At 41.6% G+C, this 20,385-nt stretch overlaps 1 protein-coding gene across 4 annotated transcripts in view; it reads right to left on the bottom strand.

Moving 5' to 3' along the window:
* Nucleotides 1–20,385, bottom strand: part of MYO1E (myosin IE) — a 160,115-nt gene that overhangs the window by 6,341 nt on the left and 133,389 nt on the right. For 3 of the 4 annotated variants that reach the window (XM_050967908.1, XM_050967907.1, XM_050967909.1), the window contains exons 23-26: nt 15,944–16,090; nt 14,079–14,236; nt 12,627–12,719; nt 7,894–8,098 (exon numbers count right to left, since the gene is read on the bottom strand). In XM_050967908.1, the coding sequence (XP_050823865.1) occupies nt 7,894–8,098; nt 12,627–12,719; nt 14,079–14,236; nt 15,944–16,090 (603 nt within the window). Of the gene's footprint in view, nt 1–2,444; nt 2,481–7,893; nt 8,099–12,626; nt 12,720–14,078; nt 14,237–15,943; nt 16,091–20,385 lie in introns of all 4 variants that reach the window. The other variant, XM_050967910.1, reaches the window with a different exon arrangement.

Raw genomic sequence — 20,385 nt, 5'->3', positions numbered from 1 at the left:
CAAGGAAAGCCTCTGGGATTCCCCCTTCTTTACTTCGCTCTCATAGGTTTTCCTGTGGGAGGAAGCAAGCAGCCCAATTCACGTTTCCAAATACAGGTAGGACACCAGACACTTTGGATGCAATTCTGATTAGACATTTGGACAGTGTGTTTGACTTAATGAGTAGTTCTGAGACATGAGTTGTAGGGACTGGAATATTTTCCTTCAATGCAAGAGAAACAAATCTGAGCTCTTTTCATTTTTACAACAACAACAATAAACCAAGCCAATGAAAAAAGCATATTGTATGATTGATTGAGCCAATACTCTAGTTTTCATTAAAACAATTTTTACATTAAAAACAAGCTGTAAAAATATTCACCAGCAACATAGAGCTAACCATGTCATCCTAAGGATGCAACAGTGTGTGAAAGGCTGGCCTGAAAACCAGCAGATGGGGCTGCTTGTCATCATAATAAGACTTATTCTTCTCTAGCATGGGGAACACACTGGATGGACTTTTCTAGTGACTTGCAACATAGATTGTAACTAGATTGCACATTGACTGGTCCTGATCAGGGATTAAATTGTCAGACAATGGCAAGAATTCAACTCCATTGTTTGAGCAGGGCCTAATTGTGTGTTGCAGCTCCAGGAGTTACAGCCCAAGGATTATATGCAGCAGTCCTTTGCCTGTGCCAGTACTGCAGAAACTACCGTCCACCCCCTGCATACCATTAGATCATTCATGAACAGCATTGTAGGATGTGTACAGGGGAAAGGTGCAGAGCAGTATTCTCTCCTATGAGATTAGGTTATAAAATGTGATCTGGAAAGGTATACTGCTCAGTAAGTCATTGTGAGGTAGTTATGTTGTACTGGGGGTAGGTGTCGTAAAATTTGCTCTCCTGCTGATTGCTTGCTCAGAATATAGTACTTTTTATAAAGACTGAAACTAACCAAGTCTTCTCAGGTTGCCTCACTGCACTGGGAATCCCTTCTCTCCCTGGGGCCTCTGCTTTCTATAGACCACTGCATATTTCCTCTGGTTTTAAGGCCATCCAAACCCTTCTTCAGGTTAAAAAGATATAAAAATCAAATTACTGGTTACTCAACTGAAGCTATCTTCATCTTCTGCAGTTTCCTCGGGTGACACGAGATCGCTCCCCACCAATTGGGGAAAATACTGGACTCGAAACTATTCTAAATCTTACAGAAATACTAGCACAAGCTAGTTTTATCCAGCAATCTTACTATCCTGTTTTACATGCTTGTTTGTGTTGGAGCAACACTGTTCTGTTGGGTCCACCCAAAATGTCTAGAAATCACACAGTCCGTCATTTGGACTTTTGGTTTTTTTCCATACCTTAAAACAATATTACCAGACCTTTGTGCCTGTGGATGTGCACCCGTCCTCCCTTTATAACTACCAGATGATTATTGCAGTGCTGTTTACGCTCATTCTGCTCTGTTTCAGCTTGCCAAAACCATTACTATCCCACTCCCAAAGACTCAAATCATGCACTCATGCCATGTTCTTGCGAAGACCTGCACTCGCTTCCTACTTCTGGAAAACTGTTTACACAAACCTCCAGAGCTCACTCTGGTGAAGCCTCTGCAATAATTACTGGACTTCTTAACCCCTTCAAGGTCTGAGCACACTTTACCCTCACCAACAGTACACTGCGTCTTCCAGGCACTCTCCCCTCCCCCTTGATGTGAAATTCCATATCAGCGTGCCTTTCACAAGAGACCAACAATATGGCTGCTCCCTACATACTCTGGATGCAATTACCGCCGTATCTGCTTGTGGTTTTCCTACCCATGAGTCCACGCAGTTTTCAGAGCAAACTAGAAAAACATTTCATAAGTTGGAGATGGTGGGTTTTTTTTTTTTTAAAAGTCTGCCCCCGTTGGGAAGGCAAGAGGATATTTCTGTGTTAGAAAAGTCAAATAATGAAAATAAAGCTTTGACATCAAATCTAAACATCCATGGACTCTTGGGCAATACATATAAAGCAAATGGTCTATATCATTCCATGCCCCGGCCTTAGAAATTCACTCCCTGGTGTGGCGAGACTGAATTCTTTCAGCTACCTCAAGACTAAACCTACAATACTACTTTTCAATGCATGTAAAGCACCATAAAATGGTTATAGTCTGAGGGCTACCTTGTATCTGTTTACAAGTCAACTTCACTAAAATGAAAATGTCATTTACACAGTTACCCCAGGAGTATTACTATGAGGCTCACTCTAGTTTTTCTATTAAAAGGACACCTTTAATATTGATATAATATGGTAGCAACTAGAGACCACAGTCATAGATGATCAGGGCTCTGTTGTGCTAGGCAATAGACAGACACATCACAAAGATGGATGGACACTATGCTATATCGCACATGCATTTCATACATCTTAACTATTAACCAAATTTCAAAGATAAGTGTTTATTATTTAACTCACATTATCCCATTTGACGCAGCCTGTCCAGGACGAATACTACAGAGGAACAGATTTAACCAAGAATAAATTGACATGCAGTGGTGAGGATCTTTACACAAATTAACACAGGAAAACGTAAGGTGTTAGTGAACAAAGAATGCTGATGTTATTACTATACATTCTGGAGTTTACTTGAGTTGACATGATGTCAAATTAAGGAGTAGTGTCTATCATTTGTTTCTTAGGGGTTGGTCATAAAACATCATGCAAAAGAAAGCTCTAATGCTGTAGGAGAGAACTCAATATAAAAGGTTTTTTGGGGGCAGACAGGGTGGGTAAGAACCTATTATGCAGAAAAGGTGCACAGAAGGAAAAATGTGTTGAACATTAGCAGCAGGAATGTTAAGAGCAGGAAGCTAGAATAGATGATCTCATCTAATCTACAGGGACATATAACTACATATTCCATTCGCCTGTAGGTCCAGAAATCCCCTGCTTGGCACTGCACAACAACAATCTCCAGTGCAGTGGAATTCAACTGAACTTCTCTTGGCATAGAAAGTCCATTGGCTCTATGTACATTTACAGTTTTTGATGCATCATGTAATAAAATTACTTCTCTCATATATGGCGAGGATTAATTATTTTGTAAACTGCCTGGACAAAGAAAAGAGCTATACAAAGTACTGTGCTAAGTATTACATAGGGCAAATAGAACTGCATTGAACCGACAAAGAGGGATGGCTAGCCATCACCTAAAGACCATCTTAAACTGGAGGGACTAAAGCAGGTCACCTGGACATCCTCTGAAAACTTCCCTGTCCTGGGTGCCATGGCTGCTTATCTATAAGGCTGAAGTGTCCCAGATGGGTGACTGAGCTGCTCCACTACGACATGGGGCAAATGAGGGGTGACTCTAAGGATATGTCTACACAGCAACTAGACTCTTGCGGCTGGCCCATGGCACCCAACTCAGGCTCGTGGGGCGCTGGCTGAAGGGTTGCTGTCTAGACTACTGGTCTCAGACTGCATCCTGAGCTCTGGGACCCTCCCACCTTGCCTGCCCTCTGAAGGCCACCTTGCAGTGGTGGGTGGAAGTGAGTTGCCCACCCATCGCCTGATGAGAGGTCTTGGAGAATAGGAGGGGTCAGGATAGAGGCTGGGCAAGAGTTCAAACCAATGCCTGTTCTTCCCAAGCCATCCCTAGTACAAACTATATTTTTAGCAAAATGATTCCTTGTCGGGCTGAGACCTTGGATAACAAATTACAGCCCAGAACATAATTGTTATGATTGAGTTTTAAATGTCTATAAATAGAGAGTAGACATTTATATAGCAGTGTGACTACACCAGGATAGCTGCAATGGGCTAGGGTAGGAAGATTGCTACTAAAGCAGACCCTTCCAGTTTTCTTAGTTTGATAAATTCATACCCCTTTTAAGCAAAATACCTGGTGTGGCAGCATCTTTGTTTTTACTTTAACCTCTTGTTCTATCTTCAGGGGATGCTTGGGACCCAGCTGCTGGGGTCATTGAGGGCTCAGACTCTGCAATGAGTCAGTCAGAACAACTGTGCAGCACCTGGCTAATTGCTGCCAGCTGGCCACTTGCTGTGGTGGGCTGGGCTAAATGACCCACCTCACTTAAGAGGAAGACAAGAATCTATTGTAAGGGGTTGGGGGAAAGAGACTCTGCTGGGGGAGAAGAGTCTGGGAAGAAGGGGTGGGATGTTGGTGGGATGAAAGGGAATGAATTTTGATGACAATGTCCCTATTTAAGTGTAATTCACCCCGTCTAATCTTCCTGTACAAATACAAATTTAAACTAACACAGCACCCATCATCCAAGGTACCTCAAGAGTCAGTTAGTGACCTATAGCTACATAAAATGTTTGAAAAGCTGCTTTCAATGAGAAAGTATCTTTTAATACAATTTGAGCTCAGGCTAACAGACTTGACTCATTGTTCCCTTACCAAAGTGATAGTCATTGAAGCAACAGACAGCTCCATTCCAAAACAGCAGCTGTCCTGCACCCTATTTGTCCTCTACAAGATCCAAGGTACCCAACCTCTCCTGTTTGCCAGGTAGGAAGCGATCATGTTGGGATTTCTGGAAAATGGTGGCCTAGATGATTCCAGCTGCTATCATCCTAAACATGCTGTGCTCCTTCATAATAGCCTCCAGTGGAAACCTGAGCAAGCATTTGGCTAAAGTACAGCATGGAGCATTGTAGATTTCTTGCAAGTGCTGTAATTCACAGAAGACCTATGCAAGAGTGCTTGTTACAGGTACTGTCAAGACAGACTAAACGAGGTGTGGGAAAACTTTTTGGCCTGAGGGCCACATTGGGGTTCCAAAACTGTATGGAGGGACGGGTAGGGGAGGCTGTGCCTCACCAAACAGTCTGGCCCCTGCCCCCTATCCACTCCCTCCCACTTTCTGCCCCCTGACTGCCCCCCTCAGAACCCCCGACCCATCTAACCCCCCTACTTCCTGCCCCCTTACCATGCCGCTCAGAGCACCAGGACTGGCAGCTGCGCCACCCAGCAGGAGCCAGCCATGCAGTCTAGAGCACTGGGGCAGGCCAGTGGCTCTCACAGCCCTGCCGCCCAGAGCACTGGTGGCGTGGCAGGCTGAGGCTGCGGGGGAGAGGGAACAGCGGGGGTGGGAGCCGGGCGCTAGCCTCCTAGGCCGAGGGCTCAAGGGCTGGGCAGGATGGTCCTGCGGGCTGGATGTGGCCCATGGGCTGTAGTTTGCTCACCTCTGGGCTAAACCATACTAAGTAATTGGAAAAAAAAATCACCAGTGTGTGAAGTGCAGCCTGCAGCCAGATGCATCCTGGGACTGCCTCTCATTTTTCATATGGAGATTAGACCCAATGAAACCAAGTCTCATAATGTGATGCTCCAGCTTGATCTGCGATAATCTCTAATATTGTCATTTCCGAGCCACACTTCTATTTATTAAAAAGAACAGGATGCCTACAAAATACTCCATTTTGTACAATTTGTGCTCCTGGAAAGTTGTCAGCATAGCCCCACACTGAGCAAAATTTGCATCCCTGCTCTTCCTCACCCGTTCTAAGGGAACACCATGTCTCACACGGGATCAAAATCAGCATGGAGACTTTAGAATAACAGTATGTCAAAATGCACCCTGGACAATGCCATTTTAAGCAGTGACGTGACAACACAAACTAACAGGTCAGGAGGAACCCTCCAGACACTAGTGGGCTGTTGAGGAATACTCAAAAATTTATTTTAATAGGCTGCAGCCGACAGAAGGGAACCTGTATCAACTGTCACTGAGCACAATTATTAACACTTCCAGACAGCAGACTTGTTTTTTATTTGCACAAGTCGTAACTGCTTTGGTATCTGAATGTACTCTGGGACATCTGGCTCTCAGTCACAGCTATCTCACTATAAGGAATTAGGGAGCTGTGTGCATGGAAATATGCAAAGTGATTATTCATGATCAGATTTGTTTTACAATAATTGAACAGGCAAGAGCCTTTGAATCTGAAAATCAGCTGGCACTAAAATTCCCACTAAAGCAAAGCTCCACTAATGTGCAAAAAAGCAGAATAGAAAGATCTCAGTTAAGAGGAGAAATTGATTAGTCACTGTAATGAATGACTAAGTATATTGTGTTTAAATATTTATTAAATTGTGATTTTAGTGCCTGGGAAAGGTACTAAACTGTTATCCTGGAGACTGAATACTTCTGTTTATCCATATAACAGTGACAATATGGACAGTAGTTGTGCAAGCTTTCCCCATACTACAGCAATGAGGAGAAAGCTAGGGTTGAGTGAGTAATTCAGTCTCCAGTGCCGATTTAGCCTTTGGTCACTCTGAACTTCTTCTCTGCCAACTGTGGTGGTGGTGGTGGTACTGGTGGTGGGAACACCTGTCCATTGGGAAATGCATTGACACCACAGGCCATCTGGCAATGAGTTTGGGCCAACAAGTTCATTGTGGTATAATCATTTGCAATTATTTAAAATAGCTTATTCATAACTGAAAACAAAAGAAATCTCTATTACTGATTTCAGCTGATAAACCTCAGCACCACTGTCAAGCAGAGAAATTTTTTCCTACTGCATGTAGTTGTCATAGTAACAGATTATAGGAAGATATTACTTTTTTTAAGCAAGTAAGTGATTCTGAGATATTTCTCTTATTGTTGACACCAAAACATGTAACCTGGACATCACTTCCTGTTACTGCTCTTTGGTAATCGAGTCATTTCCATCTCAAGTGTGAGCAAAGGTATTTCGTACCATCTCATCCATACAATGTACAGGTCACCAGTAATCTAGTAAATCCTTGAAGAATAATCGGCAATGTGTACATCACCAGTTTACACTTCTGAGTCAGTAACATGTTACTTTCCCAGAGTAACTGTAAAACCCTAATTGCATATTTTACTTGAGTATGATCATTATCTACTATATCTAGCTGGGTCCCTTCCTAGATGATTGTCTGATACAGTCAGTTTCAATCCAGCACTGAGAACTGCTTCATGTAGGAGATGGGGCAGGACGTCACGGAGTTGGATATAGCCTCCCCAGTTCTCTGCCCTGTGCAGCTCTAGTCCCAGTGCTGGAATTGAGGCTATTCTAATGTACACCAGCTACCAAAGGTCACTAAGGGATTGTGCGCCAGCTGAGAATTGCTTGACAGCAGTGGTCATCAACCATACTCCCTGCCTGTCCTGCTATGCCCCCTGTGAAAGGACTAGGAATGGCTGGGTGAGAGCACTCCCTGCTGGGGGAATTCTTAGCTGTCCAGATATGGCCAGTATTCAGGCTCTTTACGTTTCACCTCCTGAGTGCAAGGGAGACAAACTGAGATGGAATTTATATGCCCCTAATTTCACCAATAAAATCAACTTCCTGCCATTGAATTATCTTGTCATTCTTCCCCCACCAAAAATAAAAAAAAAAATCAATCCCATATGGAGTAATCGTGCCTCCAATGAAAATAAGATAGTATTAAGGAGAGAATATTGTCTCGTGGTTGGACAGGGGACTGGGAGTAAGAATTCCTGGATTCTGACAGTTGTTGGGAGACTGAGGCAGAGTGAGCTATGCTCACTGTTTACCCATACATAAAATGGGTATGAAAATCCCTCTCATAGAGGGGAGAGGCGGCTTAATTAAAGTCTGTAAAATGCTTTGAGAGTCTTTAGTAGGTACTGTGCAAGTACATGATCTTAGCATTGGGAATACTGGAACTGGTTCACATTGACTCCACGGTGAGGGGATTATGGACCTGAGCAGACGATTCTTCTGCATGCGGAAATGCTATGGAAGTCAATGGGACTCCTAAGCACAGCTTAATGCCATGATTTGGCCATGTGTGCAAACAATATAGTTTCACCAGTGATGCATAATTTAAGCCCAGGAATCTCTTTATAAAGATCAGCCCTTCTTCCTTTGAAAGAGTCTCCACATAAAAGCTTACCCAGCAGCACCTTGGTCAGGCACCTTGAGGAAGTCCAGACTTTCTGGTTGGTGTGAAACCTTGTCTGATCCTGCCAAGAGCTGCTGTGGTAAAGGTGGGCGCACCATAGTAGTTTGCAGGTTCTTCTGACCAGCTCGCTGGTTTGCTGGGGTGTGGGGATGTGGCACAAATTGAGGGCTTTTTATCACTCCATTTTGATGGTGACCTAGAAGTATGAAAAAGCATGAATGCATGCAGTACAATTGTGGGGATAACAGGCTTTCAAAAGGGTGGCCTCCTTTCTGCAGTGTTCAGCTTTGTCTGCAGTTCAACTGTCAATTGTCACTTGGGCCAGCTCCACACTACAGCGTTAAATCGATTTAAACAGCGTTAAATCGATTTAACGCTGTACCCGTCCACACTACAAGGCACTTAAAATCGATTTTAAGGGGTCTTAAAATCGATTTCTGTACTCCAGCTAAACGAAAGGAGTAACCCTAAAATCGATATTACTAAATCGATTTAGGGTTAGTGTGGATGGAAATCGAAGTTATTGGTCCCATTCTTTTACTGAGCTACCCAGAGTGCACTGCTCCGGAAATCGATGGTAGCCTGGGACCATGGACGCACACCACCAAAGTAATGTGCCCTAGTGTGGACGCGTAAAATCAATTTTATAAAATCTGTTTTATAAAATCGATTTTATTAATTTCGATTTTACTCTGTAGTGTGGACGTGGCCCGGGACTCAACTTTCAAGGAATTTGAAAATTCAAGGCAAAATTCAGCTGAGATTCCAACTTTGCTCTGTACATAAGCCAGGGTTACTGAAAACTCATCCCAGATTCATGAGTTCATGACCCTTGTTTAAGTTTCAGCTATGTGATAAAACTCTAAATGATCACTGGGATTTACACAGCTCTTGGTTTAGCAAAACAATACATTTTTGATCTTGGCTGCTTAGCCCTTGTGTTTTAAAACAACCACATGGGGGTTTAGCCACCTGTGGCTTGCCATTAAAGGCAATGGACTTCCAATGACTTCAGTGGACTTTGGGTCAGGTCCTTGAACTTCCTAAAGTTAAAGGGAGTCAGATGAGGAAAACCCCACAGAGCTCTCTGAACACTGACCTTATTACACCTTACAAGGGTTTTTATTTAAAATAATGTTGATATAAATGTTTGCCTGTTTAACAGAAGCACTAAATGAATAGAAAAGGTGTATTCAGATGCTTTCTGGCTCTCTCATAGATCAAATAGTGGCTCCTATTTGAATTTTGCATGTGATAATATGGCTAATGATAAACTTAATTTGACAGAGTTTACTCATGATTACAAGAGACTTTTGGAAATTGGTTACTGCATATGTGTGTAACCTCTCTCAGTATTTAACCAGTCACTCACATTTCACTGATGTTGCACTGTACAGCATGAGGCATAAAGTTAAAGGCAGTGCTTTGTCTTATACATATTAGAGACTGTGTTCACCTGCACAGTGCACTGCAGCAGGTGTGCTGCCTTTAACTGTCCTTGAACCAGGGTGCAGCACTTCACACGCCCTTCCAGAAACCTGGCCTCTAAAACACACTTTGAAAAAAGCACCTACCAACCTCTGAACTCACTGCAGAAGTTATTTGCCTGTAACTGGAGGTTCTTCAAGATGCGTGGTCCCTATTTGGATTCCAAATGTGGGTGCATATGGCGTGCACGTGCACTTATGTTTGCAATCCATATACGGACCATTACTTGAAGAATCAGGGCTTATGAGCTCAATCCTGCATTCCTTCCATGCCTCAAACTCCAACTAAATTCAATCTAAGCAGGATTGGGCACAATACATGCACCACCATCCAATGACCCTTTCTACGCCCTGCCTGCGGTTAAAAGCAGTGGCCAGCTAGACTACTAGCACACTGAAGAATCACAGTGGGGAAACAGGAGTTCATTCATTAGTATTTCCTCATGACACTGGGTCCTGGAAGAGCTTACAGCAGATCTAGGACACACTGGCCTTCCACTGACATTGCATGACCTTCAGTTCCTGATAGTTTCTCTGACACTATGACAGCAGTTTAAGTCCCACCCTTTATTCAGGATCCTATATTATAAAAAATAAATGCTAGCACCAGCATGTGTCTATCTAGATTATTAGACAAAATCTAGTTTTATTTTATAGACATCTCTAGTAATGTTTATTTTAAAGTAAATGCATACACAGAATTGTGTGCCTCTGTAGTCCCATTATGATTTAAAAATGGTCATGAATACATTGGAATCTCTCTTATGTGGCCACTCAAGAGGCTGACAAACACAGTCTGCTTTCCCCCACTGTGGGGCAAGGGGAAAGTAGAATTGTACTTTGTGGCTGGGATTTTCATCAGAGCCTAAGGATTTAGGTCCCCAAATCACATGTTGCCTAATTTCCTTTGACAATCCCAGTTTGGAATACTCTGGGATGTTCTCTTAAGATAGTAGGTTGCCTAATAAGGGTGGTTTCTTGCACAGGTGGATTGATAAAGAACACACTGCATGAGCAGCACATAGCTTTCGTATGTTAAATGGCTATTAAAAAAAATCTTTTTTAAACAAAAAATGTTGAAGTGACCCAGTACAGATCTGGACGGATGTCAGAGGGCAGCTAGCTCTCTGTAGGAGTCAGGGGCTCAACCTGCCTCTGAGAGGCTCCACAAGGGGAATGAGGCAACTCAGGGTCACCTGGGACTAATTAACTCACTGAGTAACTAGGAAGCAGTTAATTAGGTAGGGAAGCACCTGGGCATGATAAAAGGGAAGGTATTGGTGAGGTGGAAGGGGTAGAAAATTAGGAGAACAGAGGTTCCTAGAGTATAGGAAGAGCAGTCTCCTACAGAAGGCACCTGGGGGCACACTAGCAATGGAAACCCAGGGAGAATGCTCCTAGGTAGGAGAGTTTTCAGCAGGAAATCATAAGCTGTCCTGAAAAAGGGTCCTTCTGGTTCAGCCTCCATGGGAGGACCTTGACCCAAGAGGAGGGACTATTCCCTAGCTATTGCCAAGAAGAACCCTGACTCCATAAGAGGGTTCTGGGTCATAAAGGCCTTGCTGCTGGTAAAGAGCTTGGATGTAACTGGGGTTGATGGATTAAGGTTGACTGAGCCCATCTTTGGGGCTGAATAAAACTAGATCTCAGCATGTTCACTGTTCTAGTCAGTAGTGTGCAGAGTTGAACCTAGATGGATGTCAGTAGGGTCTCTTATTTTCACCTGAACCCTGACTCTAAATTAATCTTATTTGTTATAAACTTGCAGGACAGAACAATATTTTGTTCACCTAATGCTTCCCAAGATTTTTTTGCAAAATGCTCTCTTTAAATGAGAAGTAGCCACTTAGTATTTCAGAAAAAAAGGATAATGTTAATAGTAGCCTTCATGTCTAAAGCTGAGACAGATCACTAAACTAAACATAATTCTAAAGGGGTGATGTTCAAGATACAAACTTCTGTGGACTTATTAAAAACCTCCTTCAGGGAAACAGGCAGAGATGCAATGGTGGGCTGCCAGTGCTGGATCCTGGGTGAGTTCTCCCATTACACCCACAACTGCTATTGAACTGTGGATGCTTCAGAGCATAAGGGCCACTATAAGATCTGAACTCAATGTGGCTGTCCTTTGCATTCCTGATTCTTAAACACTGACAAGAGAGTTTGCAAATATTTTTAAAAACAAACAAGTTGCTGCTGGGTTGACATTTCATGTAACCCTGAACAAATATTTACTCCTAATTACAAACATTCAGAATTAGTGTTTTGCAAAAGAAATGTTGATCCAACCTTAACTACCGCAGTGCAAGCATCCTATTGCTGTAAACAGGCTTGGCATCTTGGAAGACCATTCCATGCAATCCTTTGTCTGAGACTCACACTGAACTTTGTCTTGCCTGAGTCAGTACTGCATGATTTAGACTTTATTATTCAATCTGGCAGAGTGTCAACTTCATGTCTAAAGCTTTCTCCTAGCATTGTACTTTTCTAAAGTAAGTGGCTGCTCCTTATTGAAAAAGGACATCTTGGGATGTGTTAAGTAAATAAAATAGTGTTCTTTCCTGTAAACTCACACTCTAAATTCTTATTTAAGGGCAAAAATGAAAATAACAGACACAGCTTAGTGATCTCAATCTAGGGTTCAACTCTGCACACTTACTAGCACAGCTACTATGCAGGGAACTAGTTTATTCAACCCCAAGGGGAGAACATCTTGTAGAGAGACTGTCTCTTCTGCACCTACGTACTGGCACAGCTCATATGCATCAGCATATATAAAAGCTGTTGCATAAAAGCAAGGGAATGAGGCACAAGTCCAGTTCCATTATGTGTGGTAGTGAGAGTGCAGTGACAAGGCTGAGTACTGTCTAGCCCTGTGCTGTGTGTATATACTGTGTCTTAAAGTGGAAGATGCATAGAAGCAACTGCACATTCAGTGTTTTGTAGCAAGAGGCTATATATGCTGGCATCCATGACAATTGACATGAGACACCTCCAGCTGAATACTAGTCTCAGAGTAAGTCCCAGTGGATTTGAAGGACTGGTTTGATATAATGCCTATCACACTGAGGAGCCTAATTAAACATGCACATTTCAGTTATGGAGATTTCAAAAATATTTTTGGAACTGAAGGAGAAACCCCCTGCAAAGCATTCTGGAGAATGATGCCCAGCTATGGCCTGAAAGAAAGAAATTGAGTCTGGAATGCCACCTTAGCCAAAGCATAAGATAACTTACCTGGGGGAGGTGGAGCAGCCCTCATGGGGTAATTCTGACTTTGAGTCCTAGGAGAATACCTTTGGCTTTGGGTAATGTTCCGTCTCGTAGGGCCTAAAATAAACACGTTAAGCTCTGTCAGATTGCCATCCTCTGTGTAGCATTCAGTAAACAAGTCTTTATGCTGAATGTCAGCTCCTCATTCTTGATCAGAGGGAGCCATTTGAAATTCAAGTTTTGGCCAAGCTGTGCTTAGCATAGCACCTGAAGGGCTGGGGAATCAAAGGTAACTTAATGCCATTTTAACAAACTCACCCAGTCCTGGGGCCAGCTGTGGTCCAGGTGAGCTTTAATCATAAAGCTGGTATAAGTGGCACCCAACTGCCATTAGCCCCAAGGAATGTTCCAAAAGCCAAGGACAGTTGGCATAATGGTGCTTCAAACACACTTTTTTGTCTAGTAATTTCTTTATAAGTCCACTATGCCAAAAGTTACTGCAGCTCGGTGCCACCAGAAGATTTCCCCATGTCAGAATCCTTCACCAGCTGCCTTTATGACTCCTTTGCACCACTGGAGTGGCACAAGCTGGTCAAATTGTGGCTGAGAACTCACCTTCCGTTTTTGAATTAAAGGGCTGTAGAGAAAATTGTGTGTGTGTTAAGGGAGCATGAGAGGTAGAGGGCTGTACTCCATAGCTATAAAAACAAAGGAACAAAGCAGGTTAAATATGGTCTGAAAATAACTCATGATGTGCACAAAACTTAAGCTCCTGTTTGAGAGGCTCAAACATTTGACAACAGGTTATTACACAGTCTTTTACATCTATGGCTCTTTCTTACTCCAGTGGTAGGACTCCAAGGAAGCAAGGAGCAATGCAAATGAGGCTTCCTCCTGCTGTCTTCAGAACCCCCTTACAGGAGGTAGGTAGGCTTCACAGCACAGAGGTGCTCTGAGGCAAAGTTAATGCATCCTCAGGTACTATTACATTTGGAGCTGATTCCTTGCTGTTGTATCACTCCATAATTTGGTATTGGCACCTTTTTCTCCTAGCCCAGCCTGTCTCCCTCCTCACACATGGATTCGCAAACCAGAAAAGGGTTCTCTGTGGATTTTGTGGAAGAGGATGCCCTTTGTGGATGGGATGAATGTCTGATCTGCCACTTGTGTTCTGTCTCATGCTACAAGACCAGATGTCTTATGTCCCAGGGCCATGAGTTTCAGAGGCTTCCACCAGCAGTCAGTGTGCACTGCTAAATTAATAGTGAATCCAACAAAGGCTGTACAAGGACAGGCAAGTATGTTGCAGCGTTACAGTCTGCAATCTACTCTTCCTGTGAATGCTACAGAGAAACAACGAAGAACATAGGATAGGTAGTGGATAGGGAAGAGACCGAGAAATAAAAGTAAAATGAACAGATAAAATCAAGACTCTGATCCATTCAGAAGGACAGTCAAAGGGAAATTCTTACTTACGGGAATTCTTTGGTAGTCCTGGTCCAATGCTGACCTGCAGCACCTTGTTACTTGGCTTGAGAATAACTAAATCTCCTTGGCCTTGCATAAATTGCACTTGGCGAGAACCACCTGCACTCCATGGTCCCCAATTCTCCTTCTTCAGCTTCACTTCAAGTCTAATGCAAGCACACACACAGAGACAAAAAGAGAAGCATTCACATATAAAGACCCAGGAACATCACTAACCAACAGATAGCTTTAAAATGGGAAAAAATAAACAGAATCTCGCTGATAGCTATAGCTAAGAAATTGTATCTTCAGTATTTTAAACTGAACAAAACATGGTTTCATGCCTTTTTGTGTACTACGTGACATCATTAACTGTTCTTGGGAAACCTACACAAACAAGGTATAAGATGCTCTCAATGGAGTTTTGAGCACAAATGTTCAAAGGTTTGAACAACAGATGTATATATTATCTAACACATCACCCAGTGTACCTGCAGAATCCTGCATCAGTGCATGTTACTGGGTGTCATACACTTATGGGTATTTGGGTATTACCTGATATGCATGCAAATACATTTTGTTGTGGGAGCAATGGGAACATGTACATTTTTGCAAGTGTACTTATGTCCTTCTTTGAAGATACAGGCCTCTATCAAAACTGAAACAGTTTTGTTCACAGCTTGTATCTGCAAATGCATATTACCTTCAATGTACTATAGCTAGAGATGGGCTCAGGCAGCCATGATGTCCAAAACCTCAGTTGTTATGCACTGCTTTTTACAATGGCAAAACCCAAACCACTTCTGTTACTGGCTTTTGATTCCCAGTCTATATGACTGTATGCAACCTTTTACATTTTTTTCCTACTCACCCATGTTATTATCAAGCTAAAATGATATTCTCCCCTAAATAATTCTTACACTGCTTTGACTGGAATAAAACAGACATGCAAACTCCAGGCTCAATGTCATTAATTTGTTTACTTCATTGGAGTATTAGCAAGAATGCAATTTTATTGATATGGTTTCCAGAATGCCCTTAAAGCAAAAACCAGCCCCAACATGCAAACAAAATCCTACAAATCCAAGTTCTCTAACATCTGGAGTTTTCTTTGGATAAGCATCTAGAAGTTCAGACACTTATCCAAGCTACCCCCACTGATCCCTTCAGGCCTCTGTCCCCACAAAATATAAACTCCTACCCTAAATGAGAGACCCCTTTTCAACCAACCACCCATCACTCTCGCCTTATCTTCCCATTAGGTATCTAAGCAGGTATATCACATGCATCAGTGTAGTACTTCAGCATCTCTAGCGTAAGGCCAAGGAGAACATAATAGGACTGAAGAGAATTCTCCCTTCTTAGGGCATGACACACCAGCACACTCACTCTGCAGCTGCTACTGCCTTGTCCTCCTCTAAGAGAGGAAGGGTTTGGACTGTGAATCCATGTGGCTGTTCACTGACTGGCCTGGCCCTCGCTGCAGCTGGGAGAACTGATACAGAGAATTGTTGTGTAGGCACGCTGATGGTGAAGAATTTCCCTTGTGTGGCCTCTCTATAACCTGATGCCCTATTCAGCACAGCAAGGGAGGTTTTACTGCATTAAGGTCCCACTGCACACAGAGAATGAGAAGTGGGGAGTGGCTAGGTTGTGACCCTAAGGTATTACACAGGCTATGCAAGAAAGTCTTCTAGCTTTCTAAGCACATGCATATGCAGGTATTCACACTGCACACATCACCCTGGTTCTGCAACAGAGGATGGAATATAAATATGAGAATCCAATACTTACAGTAACATGGTTTTTTCATCTTTACCCTGGCAGCAAGAAGAAACAGCTGTTTAATATTTTTTTAGAAAATCATTACTCACGTATTGCTAAATTTCAGAGGTAGTTTTCTTTGTGTTTTCTCCTCATATCGCTTAGATAAAAGGCTTAAAAATTCCGTTTTGAAGACCGATTCAAGCAAACTATCATATTCCTGTTCATGTAGAATGAAAATGTCATCCTGCATTGTGCTGTAAAGAAATCAGACCAGGCATCATTCAGCCTTGAATCCAAAGTGCAAAAATAGGCCTGCATTTTAATAGCATTTGAAAGCAATCATGGTGATTTTTAAAAAATCTAATGAAACTCAGTTTTGCTTTTAGATAATGGTTCTTTGTTTCAGCTGCTGGTAATGGAATCCCCAAAACAATCTTCTTATGTGATAGCTGAATACAAATTAGTCATTTTAAGTTAACTATTGTTATTATAAAATGGGAACATGTGCTACAATTAAAAGCTCATATCCTTAACAGCAGCAAAGCTAGTCATTAAGACTGGATTTGTAAAATGTTGTGTAAAGTTAATTAGAGAAGCTGAAAAAGAAATACTGCTTAAAATGAGACTGAAACTCAAACCGATAAAAGCAATACAAGCTCCCAGTGCTGCATCACCTTTAACTTGCACTCCCTGAACTTAAGACAGTGAAGCAAACATAGACCCTGGATAAGAGCCTTAGCTGGTGTAAGTCAGCATCACTCCACTGACTTTAATGGAGTGATTCTAATTTACACCAATTGAGGATCCTACAAACTCATGCAGGCAGAGTCCCAAGGGCTCATGGAGCTCTGCTAAAGAACTGGGGCTTGGTTGATTCTGCACACTTTTGGAACCCCATGATAGAAAATTCTCTCTTGTGATTCCAAGTCACCAAGCCAGGTTTACCTTTGCTTCACACAATGTTTTAATAGTTCTTGTTTATATATATAATTATCTTTTCTCTCATAGAGGCTATGTGGTCCAGGACAGTAAGCATGGTTCAATGAGCCAAGACTTCCTGAGCCATATAATTTAGTCACTGTGACTGCTCCTCTGTGCCTCAGTTTCCTTTCTGTAAAAGGGGACATCAATGCTTACCTCACAGTTCAATGGCAGGTAGGTGCCTAGATACCTCTGAGAACTGAAGCCCGAGTTACTATGGGTACAGCACTTTGACGATGTAAAGTGTTAAGCATAATTATAATATTATGGACTTCAATTGACATGGCTAATTTATACCAGCGTATAAACTGACCCCCTGTCTCTTTCTCCCCTTTCTGTGAAGAAATGGGCTTATCAGATATTGCAATAATGATTCATTTTAAAAAGCTGTACCCTAAGAGGTTGGCTGCATTTTGCAGGGGTGCTTTCTGCAGAGTGACTGAAGCCACAGCTTCTCTGATATTCCACCAGTCTTACGTCGTCTTGTCAGAATGTTCTCTCATGGCTTCTCTAATGGGTGGTGGTTTTAGTACTGATGGGCTAATATCCCAGTCCTACGGCTAGGGACTGAAGCATTTTAAAGGAAGGCTGTGGGAGGATTCCACAACACTTTTTTGAAGAAATGAAGTCTGTGTCTCTCTCACTTGCGCATACTTTTTCACCAACAAGAGGTCAGAGTAAGTTATAAAGCAAGGACACAGATGTCGTGGTTACATGTCTGACCAGGCTATGATTGAGGAAGATGATGTCTGAGTGATTTATAACAATGTTCTCCACAAACACCCAAGCAGTTGCAATGAAAAGCTCCACTTTAGAGGTATGTGAGTGCAAAATCACTAGAAGAGACTTATATTTTTAATCAAAAGGCTCCTTCCATTCGCTGTTCGCATGATCCTGGTCACAGGCATAAAGCCATGAAACAAAAAAAGTTTATTTGTTTTCCTACTCAGATTCAGACTTATTTTTGGATCCCTCTACTATCTTACTCATGTGTTTGGGCTGCAATTTCTTACATATGTTAGAAGCTGCACATAGTTTTTAAAGGCACCCATACTAGTGTGAGGCTTTGTTGCATACTGGCCTCCCTTTCATCTTCTGTTCTGACTGCTAACAACATTAGATAATATTGTATTACTGTCTCAGCATGTTAGATGTCACATACTAAGCAAAAGAGGAAGCTGTAGTCTGCATTTCTCTCTGAAAAGAAATTAATTTGCATTTCAGCATTTTATACCCTATTAGATTTACAGTTAACATTTATTTAGAAAGACTCTTTTTAAACTGCAGTTTATTAGAAGACGCTACTACAGTGATACTCAGAGGGTCAATATCCAGGTATTCTAGTGACTGCAACTGAAAGCTGTGGCAAACCATGCTGCTCTATAGCCAGGTGGAAGGGAAGCCAAAATTACATGGCTGTCAGCAGGAGATGACTTCATTTCTCAAAAAAATACATATGGGGGTAAACCAAGCAGAAGAAGTCACTGATGTCTAAAAGAAATCTGGATATCTATTACTTCAACACATCATAATAAAATAAAAGGGGACTAATTAGGTCACACAAGGCTCTTTCACCTAATTCAGTCTTCTCACTCTTACAATTACGTACTTTCTGATTATCTGGCTATTAATTAACTTCCCCTTTTGGGCACAGACTTTTAAAATGATCCTTCCCCAGCATGCCTGACTGATAGCTAGTCCTTTAAATGTGGGAGAGGCAAGCAGTAGCAGCCTTTTTCATACTCACTTTCCCTCAGATTGTTGTGGGCTATATGTCTCTCCCTTACAGAGTGTAAGTAGCTATTTATATGTATATACAAAAGAGTGAGAATACCTATCAGCCCGTTCTGGGTGCCCCTGATGTAGCTTAAAATACAAGTGTCAAGACTCACTCTACTCCACTATAATCAAACCAGACCAATTCCATCCCAGGTAAGCCCTCAAACAGAACATTAATGAGAGGAAATGTTGAACTTTCCTACTTCTCTGACAATTAATCACTCTTACTCCCTCCCTCATCCCCATTTTAAAAAAAATGCTTTATTCTATTCTGAGTGCTCCTGTTAAATCAAAACAGTTTAGAAGAGAACTGAACCCTTTGAAATGCCCTTTACAGAAGTATAATTGTAATCCTTTCTACATGACCTCAAGAAATTTAATTTGGCTTATTTTCCTTCTGGGGTATATTCAGATTCATTTCCAGGTTGGCTCAGAAATTCAATTATTTTAAATATATTCAAAAACATGAAGAATTTTCCAGGCTGAGAAAGATTGTGTTGAAAATTTGGGGATTGATTTGTTTTTGAGAGAATAAAAGACAGAGAATTTTAATACAAATAAAACTCTATGAGATTTCTGAACTCTGCATGTTTGGAAAAAACAAACCCACAAAGGCAGATTGTTTTTCCACAAGAATACTCAGCTTTTGGTAATGTACATGGACATGAATAGGCATTAAGTGTACAACAGGAAGGATTCTATATTATTCCAACAATTTAGTAAAAAATCTATTAAGAATTGCAATGAAAACTTTTAATTCTTGCCATTGTCAGGGCAGTAGTATCTGAGATTCCCCATAAAGTCTGGTCCTATTACAGATAGTAAGCTCTGTGCCCCTTTTCTTACTTGATTTAGCATGGCTACCCTAACTCAATATAGAACAAGAACCTGTGTAAGTAATATTCACTCTGAGTTTGGCCTACACTAAAATGAAAACATTAAAAAAAAAACAAAAACCCTCACTATATTTATTTTTTAAAATCTGGTGACAGTCTTATGCCACGTAATTTCTGATTTTTTTGGAAGCCACTAGCATTGGTTTACGATAACAGCACACTGACAACTCATGGCCAAAGCCTCATTAAATATAACTTCAATATAATAAATATAGAGTTCTGAATTGATCAGATTTGGTTTATCTACAGAAAGGTCTGCTTTCATCTGAGGTAATGGGTGTAACCACTCTTACTGAGTTGACAGTCTGGAGGCAGGCTTCTTTTTAGCTTACTCAGTACAGCTGCAAACACAGAGTACTAGGGTGCTAGTCTGAGTGTCTGGATGTAGTCATTTTCAGGACCCTCACTCAGTTGAGTTTTCAGGCACCAGAATTAGAGACTTTGCTCTAACGTCCAGCCAACACCTATTACTGTAGCCGTTCATGGTTGCAATTCTGTTATAAATGTGTGACAAATAAAACAATACAGGCTGGCTTTGAAAATGCAGTGGAAAAGAACAGGACCAGCAGGTGTTAACTTATCTGCTTAGAAATGCCATAGAGTGAGCTGGCACATTTTACACAGAGCTAGTATGAGACAGGTATTTATAAACATGTATTTCAAAAGTTTACTTTTAGTTATCAACCTATAATACTTAAGTATGGGAATATTTTAAAAATAATTACTTTAGTTTAATATTTAACTCCACTTATTGCCCTAAGCAGATGGTTCTATATCATTGAGTACTGAATGTCAATCAAATGCCAGCACTGGCACAATGTGATAACAAATACAAAGATGGCAGGAGACTTTGTTCTCTCCTTCTGTGAGGGTGGAGGTGTTTTACATGGGAA

Source organism: Gopherus flavomarginatus, chromosome 9, assembly GCF_025201925.1.
Source record: "Gopherus flavomarginatus isolate rGopFla2 chromosome 9, rGopFla2.mat.asm, whole genome shotgun sequence".
Taxonomy (NCBI): domain Eukaryota; kingdom Metazoa; phylum Chordata; order Testudines; family Testudinidae; genus Gopherus; species Gopherus flavomarginatus.
This window is presented reverse-complemented; position numbering and strand designations above follow the sequence as displayed.